The 9347-nt window shown below is 34.4% G+C and overlaps 2 protein-coding genes across 2 annotated transcripts in view; one reads left to right on the plus strand and one right to left on the minus strand.

Annotated features, from left to right (window-relative positions):
* Positions 1 to 3297: 3297 nt before the first annotated feature.
* LOC108846092 (zinc finger protein ZAT4-like) lies at positions 3298 to 4643 on the minus strand. The gene has a single exon (XM_018619301.2). It carries the CDS (start codon positions 4363 to 4365, stop codon positions 3457 to 3459), a length of 909 nt encoding a protein of 302 aa, XP_018474803.1. The 5' UTR covers positions 4366 to 4643; the 3' UTR covers positions 3298 to 3456.
* Positions 4644 to 6562: 1919 nt separating this feature from the next.
* LOC108845204 (ribosome biogenesis protein BOP1 homolog) overlaps positions 6563 to 9347 on the plus strand; it is a 4578-nt gene continuing 1793 nt past the window's right edge. Inside the window, exons 1-10 of the mRNA XM_057006320.1 lie at positions 6563 to 6817; positions 6894 to 7112; positions 7625 to 7779; positions 7859 to 7976; positions 8056 to 8314; positions 8407 to 8515; positions 8604 to 8706; positions 8789 to 8939; positions 9041 to 9173; positions 9237 to 9342. Of these exons, the coding sequence (XP_056862300.1) occupies positions 6623 to 6817; positions 6894 to 7112; positions 7625 to 7779; positions 7859 to 7976; positions 8056 to 8314; positions 8407 to 8515; positions 8604 to 8706; positions 8789 to 8939; positions 9041 to 9173; positions 9237 to 9342 (1548 nt within the window). The 5' untranslated portion in view covers positions 6563 to 6622. The remainder of the gene's footprint in view (positions 6818 to 6893; positions 7113 to 7624; positions 7780 to 7858; positions 7977 to 8055; positions 8315 to 8406; positions 8516 to 8603; positions 8707 to 8788; positions 8940 to 9040; positions 9174 to 9236; positions 9343 to 9347) is intronic.

A 9347-nucleotide genomic window follows, 5' to 3' on the forward strand; every position in this document is an offset into this window, starting at 1 on the left:
TTTATCATTTTAATCTTTAAAAAAAATTCATATCTCATAATATTCCATATTTTTTTTATAAATTTAAGTTTTACACATAAAACTAAATAAAAACCTTAAAATAAGAAGTTTTAAGGTTTAAATATATCTTTAGACTTCAAATATGAAGTTTAAAAACATCTTTAAACTTTAAATATGAAGTTTTGTAAGTTTCAAAATAATTTTTTTTCTTGTAGTTTAATATTTAGTTATATATTTATATTTATAATTTATATATTTACTGTAAGATTTTATTAATTAATATCAATGTGATATTTTTATATATGTGCTGGTTATTTATAAATTTTTATGAATTTATATTATTTATAACAAATATAGGGACCATAATGTAAAATATAAATAATTTTGAAATTAGATTTGAAGTTTTGCTTTTGGAGAAAAATACTTTGAAATTTCAAATTTAGAGTTTTGAAAACTCTAAAATAGAGAGTCCTTTTGGAGATGCTCTAAGAAAATCAAGATCATACTCTAAACCCATCAAATTAAATGCGCAAAATGAAAATTTCTCCATTTATACTAATTAAATAACTGTATGAAAACGTAATCTTATGAAAAGAAAAGCCAAGTAAAGTAAAGTAATCTACCACTACCTTTATAACTTATGCGTGTTCGCTCTTTTGATAGACAAGTATAAAGAAGAGTTTCGTATCAGTTAGTAGACATGATCTACTACTCTACTGGCAAATCCAATGCATAAAATCGACTTACATATCAGAAACACATAAATAAATGATAAGGATTTAGTAACGGACAAGACTTGGGTTTCACCCCCTATGGTGAACCTTCAAATTCACCACTTCTCTAATAACTAATCAAAGTGTCAACTAGATTAATGATTAAAAATATTAAATAATTTTTTCAAAAATCAAAATAATTAAAAAAAATAAATAGTGTCAATTTTAATAATGCTAATATCACTATCTAATCCATAAACTCAAACTCTATACCCTAAATCTAAATTTTAAACCCTAAATTCTAAATTATAAACCCAAACTCTATACCCTAAACCCAAATTCTATACCCTAAACCCAAACCATAAATCATAAACCCAAAAACCTGAACTCTAAACTCAAACCTATACCCTAAACCCAAATCCTAGACTCTAAACCCAAAACGTAAATACAAAATCCAAACCCTATACCCTAAATATTTGGATTAATATTGATGTTGTTCTTTTGAAATTTAAGGTTAAGAATTAAATTTTGGATTTAGAGTTCATGGTTTGGGTTACTGTCTAGGGTTTGGGTTTAGGGTCTACGGTTTGGGTTTAGGGTTTATGGTTTGGTTTTAGAGTATAGGATTTGGGTTTAGGGTCTATGGTTTAAGTTTAGGGTATAATTTTGGGTTTAAAGTTTAGATTTCTTGGTTTATGATTTATGGTTTGGGTTTAGGGTTTAAGATTTAGATTTAGGGTATAGAGTTTGAGTTTAGGGTATAGAGTTTGGGTTTATAATTTAAAATTTAGGGTTTAGAATTTGGATTTAGGGTATATAGTTTGAATTTAGGGATTAAATATTGACATTAACATTATTAAATATGATATTATTTATTTTTTTAATTATTTTATAATTAGTCTAGTTGACACTTTGATTGGTTAATAAGGAGGTGGTGAATTTGAAGGTTCACCATAGGGGGTGAACCCAAGTCTTGTCCTTTAGTAACGAACAATACTTACTTAGGTTCACCCCTGGGGTGAACTTATGAATTCACCTCTTTCCTTATTTCAATCATATTACCATAAATATTAATGTCACATAAATAAATAAATTATAAATTACAAATAAAATAAACTTTAAATCATAAACTCTAAATTCGAACCCTAAAACCAAATCTTATATCTTAAATTTTAAATCCTAAACCCTAAACCCAAACCTATACCCTAAACCCAAACTATATACCCTAAATCCTAAATCTAAATTTAAATCATAGACGTTAAACTCAAACCATAAACTCTAAACCCAAACTCCAAACTCTAAACCCTAAACCCAAACTCTAAACCCTAAATCCTAAACCTTCAACCCAAACTGTAAACCATAAATCCGAACTCTATACCCTAAAATGTATTTGAAAATACATTTGATGATCATTAACCCAAAGGTATTTGAAAATTTTGGGTTTATAGTTTACAGTTTGGGTTTAAGGTTTAGGATTTAGGGTTTAGAGTTTGGGTTTAGGGTTTGGGTTTAGGGTTTAGAGTTTGGATTTAGGGTTTATGGTTTGAGTTTAGGATCTAGAATTTAAATTTAGATTTAAGATTTATGGTATATAGTTTGGGTTTAGGGTATAGGTTTGAGTTTAGGGTTTAGAGTTTGGTTTAAAATTTAAGATCTAAAATTTGGGTTTAGGGTTCGAATTTAGAATTTATGATTTAAAGTTTATTCTTTTGTAATTTATAATTTATTTATTTATGTGACATTAATATTTATGGCAATATGATTGAAATAAGGAAAGAGGTGAATTCATAAATTCACCTCAGAGGTGAATCTAAGTATTGTTCCTTAGTAACAAACAAATAAAACTCTCGAAGAATTACTAACGTTTTTGGTATACTTAATCCCTTCCATTCCATTAACCGAAATCATTCAAAACCTATATTGGAATACTCTTGAAGACTTACCAAACAAAGAGAAAGCCCCGTGAATATTCTTTTTCCTTTAGAACATAAAAAATAGATTAGTGATGCTTTGTAAACACTAAACTCAAGTGATTAGCCAATAGCCACCAAACAAACACATGGATTAATGATTTTTTCTTTGTAAACACTAGTGAGTTGCCACCAAACTGTGTAATAATACTAGTTGAACCATCACAACCACTTTAAATCCCAGCTTTGTTGATATCTATTTGGTGGCGATTATGAACATAAGTTTTGATTCCAAACCATAAGTAAAGAATAAAGTATACATGAAGAATAATTCTAGTGTGGTGGTGGTAGTTCAAACCCCATAACGCCAAATTTGATTCTACAGTGAAAATGATATAGAAACAAAAGTTGATTTCTTCCTTTTTTTTAGATTTGACTTTTTTTTCCTAATAGTAGGCCAAAGAGATATAGATGAAGTGGGCACTCTCTAGCTCTTAAAATTGTACAGTAATACCTAAATCAAGAACTGATATGATTCAGTTACCTAAAAACAAGTGAATAACTTTATAAAATACTTCAGGATTCTTCCTCTATTCACTAATGACAATTCAATGCTCTTTGATTTAGGCCAACACGAAGTGAGGTCTAGTAGTGAAAGACTTGGCGTTAGAACATGTAAAAGTAGCCTCTTTTGCATTTTAATATCACCATAATAACAAAAACAAATAAAATTGTTTTTTAGAGTTTGATCAAACAAAAAAAGAAAGAATAATATTTTCTTTTAGAAAAAAAAATTGACAACTCGTATCACGCAAAGCTGTTACCTTTCGTTTTCACCATTCATTGAACACCACAGAGGTTTCATCATCTTCGTTTGGTGCAGGAAGATTAAGATCTATCATCCTCTGTTTCACTTCTACTTCTTCCTCTTCTTTAACGCTTGGAACACTTTGATTTACAGAAAATTCTCTTCTTGATCCGATGTTGTTGCTTCCGTGAGACCTCTTGTGACCTCCAAGTGCTTGTCCTGAAGTGAAAACCCTAAAACAGATCGGACATTGGTGAACTTTCTTCTCCGTGACTCCATTACTGTACTCTGTTTTCTCATGCTCTGTTTTGGTCGACGTCATTGTTGTGAAAGTCTTGTTCTTTTTGTGGCTTGCTCTGTGTCCTCCTAAGGCTTGATACGATTTGAACACTTTACCACAAGTCTCGCACTTGAATCTCCCTCTTCCTCCACTGTTCTTGCTCGATTTGTAGTCTTCACATTCATCATCATCTTCTTCTTCTACTACAATCGTCTTGTTCTTCTGTTGCTTCCACTTGTCTCTGGAGAGCATAATGAGACAAAAGGCGAGATCTTCCTCGGTCGTTGTGTCGGAAGCTGAGCTGTGATGTTCAGGCTCTGTCACCACCTCACCGGGTTGACTCGTTCTCACCTTCTTGAACTCGAAATCGAACGATCCGAGCTTCCTAGTTCGCTTAGAACGTTTCCGAGTTGGGTTCATTCTTGAGGACTCGGTTTCGCTTTCAAACTCACCGCAATTCACATCATCTTCTTCCTCATCAGAGGAAGCAGAAGCATCGGACTCTGTCTCTTCACTGAGTTGACTCGGCCGTGCGGTTAATTCATAAAGCTCACGTTTTGAAGGAAGAGTAAGGATGTGAGATCTCATGTGACCACCTAAAGCTCTTCCGTTGATGAAGCTCTTGAAGCAAAGCCTACACTTGTATCTCTCCATCTTCAATACAAAAAAGCTTTTTGGAGTTATCTCTCACAAAAGAAAGAGAGAAGAAGAAGTGGAGAAGCTACAAAAGGAGAGTAGGTAACAAAAGCATTCTTCTTCTACAGCCAACGAACTTAAGAAGAAGACGAAGAGAAGAATTAAAAAGGAGCAATCAAACAATAAAATTCATTAATTAATACAATCAAGAAAAACGGGAAAAAAAAGAAAGAGAGTGAAAGTTGTTATTTTGAATAATCTAATTAAAGCGTTTGCTATGGAAGGGTGAAGAACGGACAATGTAACATGCGAGCTTTGCCCGTTTCTGCAACAAAAAAGAAAAAACTAATCATTTCCCATAATACCCTTCTCATTAATCGGATTAAAAATAGCAAAAGTTCTATTTTAACACATTCAGACTCTAAATTCTCTATGTTCAGCGTTAATAATTAATTAACTTACCCAACTATTGAGGGCACTTTCGGTATTTTAGGAGGTGGTGTCTTTTTTTCCTTCTTGTTGTAACGAGCCAGGACCAGAACAAAGCGTTGTCCAAAAACGAGGGGAAGAATGTTTAACACTTTATGCCTGTCAGTTCTTCAGTTTGTGACCGCCACGTACTAATTTCAACGACGGTTACACGAGCTATCCTAACCCACCAGTAATTTTATCTCTCTAATGTAACAAAAAAATAGAAAGATAAAAATAATTAAATTTTCAGTTTAGCCAACTGTCAAGTGACCATATCTCTTAGCAACTTATAAGCAAGCATGATTCTAATACCCACTCAAACTTAGTATAATCTTAGTTTAATTCCACTAATCACTCGACTTAAGACGATTAGGAATGCCAATTTTTTTGAAAAGATTGGGTTTCTCCTTAGATTTTGGATCTTTAAAGCTAGAAAACAATGAGAAAAGGTCAAGTGTCCATAACTTTCGTTTCATCAATAACACTGCCACACGTTCTTGTTCAACAAATCAAATACTACCAACTAAAGTCCATTGAATATAAACTTAGACCAAAGATTAACAAAAAAAAAGAGAGTAGACAATATAAGATGTGAGCTAATTGTTTTTTTTCTTTGTCAAAGTGTATTATCTCTTAAGCTACGAACACATTTAACTTTGGACCCACTATAAGTTTATGCCTTTCGGGTTTAATACAAACCTAACCATCTTACTTTATTTTCTTGTAACACTGTACGAACCGTGATCAGACAACACACACAACCATCATGTGATCTTTTTTTTTTTGATTCACTGAACTTATCATTCGAAGACTAATTTCCCTCTATAAGGGTAATAAAAAAGTTGGAGTCGTACTTGTAAAGTGCATGATAGATCAGTAGATCACAAATCTCGAAACAAGTTAAAGCTAAACGTTGCATAATTTTAGGTTACAAAAACAATAAATGTACTCAAAGAACTTAGGAAGGTAATTTAACACACAAGGACTTTTATTTTTAACTGAAAGTTAGAGATCTTTTGAATCAAAGGCGTGGAAGCAATTCACATACGCAAAGTGTTAAAGTTGCGATTCTTCTTCAATGGCAGGACTTAGTGGTGGTGCCAAACCACTTACGCTACTCTCTCAAAGAAACAAAAAAAAAACTCACCACTCCTATTAATTTTCAGTTGACTTGTCACGTTAGAACTTGATATTAATATTTCATTATTAATAAAGTATAGTAAGCATATATATACGTGTTACTTGTTTCCAGCATGTAACATTGGGTTCATAGATAGTAATCAGTTTTACACATATTAATCAAACTGTTTGATGAGCGAATAGAAGTAGCAACACTCTTCATGAAGTCAACTGATGAAAGGTGTAAAATATACGGAAAACATAAATATATATCACTTGGGCTCATACTGATAAAAAATAATAATAAAATGTTTTTATTCAATAATAGTTCCATAGTTGACCGAGTGAAATAGGAGTTAATTCAGAGAGCTTGATATTGAGATTACCAAAAATCAATTTTGGTTTTATCACTTTATGCTTCTAGCATTCTTCCATTTCATGCTCGTAATTTCGTGTATGCTGTTGCTCTTCTCTCGCCGCATTCTTTCACTCTTAAACATAAGCATATATGCCCATTAACATAACTAAACCTATAAGAGAACTTGCAGAAGAAAAGCCCATTAAGATAATTAGGCCCATGAGAGCTGAAGAAGAAAATGACTTAAACCTAAAACCCTAAATCTTCTTCCTCTGCAAACTGCAAACAGAGGTTTTTCCTCAGACCAAACCCTCTTTGTCAGCTCCGATGACGAAGAAGAAGAGCGAAGCAGCTAACGAAGATCAAACGAAAGAACCCAGTAGAAAAATCGTCTCTTTAGTAAAATCCCAGAAAGAAGAACAAAAAGTATCAGCAAAGGAAGTGAAAAGCTCGAAAGAGGAAGAAGAAGAAGAAGAAGACCTCCTCTTAGACTCCGGCACTGATTCCGACTACGACGGAGATGTATTCTTCTTCCTTCTCCTTTTGCTTCCACAAATTTCTCGTGCATTTGGTTTAACTTCTTTCTCTGTGTGTTCAGAGCTTGTCAGGCTCTTTGAACTCAGATGACTTCGACGCCGGTATCTTCGACGACTCCGAGGAGGACGATGGTTCAAACAGAGATACACAGGATGGAGATGATGAAGGTGAGCTAGTAGATAGTGAGAATGGTGAGGAAGAAGATGGGAGTGATGATGATGATGATGAAGGCTCTGAGCAACGTGAAGTAGCCGAAGAGAGTGATTCATCAGAAGATGAGGTGGATGCTTCCTTCCTTCCCACTTATTTTCCCTCAGTTTTCATCGAGAGTATATCTTGATTCAAGTCAATGACACATTCCCTTGGGTAACAATAGCTCTAACTTGATAATACCTTCAGATACTCAAAAAGAAAAAAAGAACAGTTCACAATAGCTCTCTTCTTGCAGCTGCAACATGATCACTTATTCCAGCAAAACAGAACCTTGAATTTGCTTTCAAATATTGCCTTTGCTCAAAACTGTTTCCCACTTGACTTGATGACACTCATTGCCTTCTCCTTTTAGAACCTTTGCTGGTTCATGCTAGAGAAGAAACACATTTGTTGTTTCAGAATAACCCAGAATCTAAGCACATATGTGCTACTGAACAAACAACATCAAAACACTCCATGCTTTTGCTGACTGCAACCGGCTCCATGAGAAAACATCACACACTTTCGAGTCTCTCAGATTCACACCTTTGACACTGAGACTAAACTTGCAGTGAACTTAATCTTTTTTTAATCTGTTAGGTTGCTCCAAGGAACACAGTTGGGGATGTTCCATTGGAATGGTACAAAGACGAGAAGCATATCGGTTACGACATCACTGGTAAGAAGATTACCAAGAAGGATAAACAAGACAAGCTTGACTCTTTTCTTGCTACTATGGATGACTCCAAGAACTGGTCTGTTTCAATTCGTTTCTGTTACATTTTGGTATATTAATCGGTAGCATTGTGCTTATGTAAGTTAGTAACACTTTAGGCGCAAAGTTTATGATGAGTATAATGATGAGGAAGTGGAGCTGACTAAGGAAGAAAGCAAACTCATTCGTAGAATGCTCAAAGGGGAAGCTCCCCATTCTGATTTCGATCCATATGCGGTACTACGTTTGTGTAGCTCTTTATCTCAAGATACATTTGGACATTTTAGATTGATTCTCTTGTTGTTGTTGGTGTCAGCCTTATGTTGATTGGTTCAAATGGGACGATGCGATACATCCGCTCTCCAGTGCACCGGAACCTAAGCGGAGGTTCATCCCTTCAAAATGGGAAGCCAAAAAGGTTGTTAAGTTGGTTAGAGCGATAAGGAAGGGACTGATCAAGTTTGATAAGCCTGAAGAGGAGCCTAATGTATACCTCTTATGGGGTGATGATTCAACTTCAGATCAAAAGAGCAAGCACTTGACTTATATTCCTCCACCTAAACTAAAACTCCCAGGTGCAAACTCTTTCCTGACCAATCTGTTTATCTGCTTCTGTCTTGGTATCCCATTTTCGAATGTCTTTAATGTGTTCAACTTGGTGTTTCAGGACACGAGGAATCATACAATCCTTCTTTGGAGTACATTCCAACAGAGGAAGAGAAAGCCTCTTATGAGTTGATGTATGAGGAAGATCGTCCAAAATTTATCCCTAAAAGGTATGCACAGACATTAAATATTACTTTGTTATAGTTCTCTTTGGTCTTTGCTAGCTTAAGCCTCATGTTAAAATTTATATGTGCATAGGTTTACAACTCTGAGAAGCATCCCAGCATATGAGAATGCACTTAAGGAGTCTTTTGACCGTTGCTTGGATCTATACCTATGTCCCAGAGTCCGAAAGAAGAGAGTGAGGACTTAATTTGATCATCTCATTTTCTTCTGTGTGTTTTTAATCTCACAGTGTGTTTTGTTTTGTGTTGTTTCTCCAGATAAACATCGATCCTGAATCTTTGAAGCCTAAGCTACCTAGTAGGAAGGATCTTAGACCTTATCCAAACTCCTGTTATCTTGAATATAAAGGACATACAGGACCTGTTACTTCCATATCCACTGAACTTTCTGGCCAGTGGATAGCCTCAGGTAATATCATTTACTGTTTTAATTCAATTTTCTTGAGCTCTCTTTTGTTTTTTTTTCAAGATGCCAATCTTTGTATTCTTTTTTTTTTGTTTTCTTCAAAGGTTCAACTGATGGATCTGTTCGTATATGGGAAGTGGAGACTGGTAGGTGTCTTAAGGTCTGGCAGTTTGATGAAGCTGTTAAATGTGTTGCCTGGAATCCTCTTCCTGACTTTCCCATTCTAGCCGTCGCCATGTGAGTTAGGATCTTGAGAGTTGATTTATCAGCTTCTGTATTCTGAAACCTTCACATTTGCAGGGGAATAGATTTGGTTTTCCTGAACACTGAACTTGGAACTGATGAGGAACAACAAAGGATTGAAGAGCTGCTTCGCTTAGATAATAACCTTCCAGAACTTGATGAAGCTGG

The sequence above is a fragment of the Raphanus sativus genome, chromosome 3 (assembly GCF_000801105.2).
Source record: "Raphanus sativus cultivar WK10039 chromosome 3, ASM80110v3, whole genome shotgun sequence".
NCBI lineage: Eukaryota > Viridiplantae > Streptophyta > Magnoliopsida > Brassicales > Brassicaceae > Raphanus > Raphanus sativus.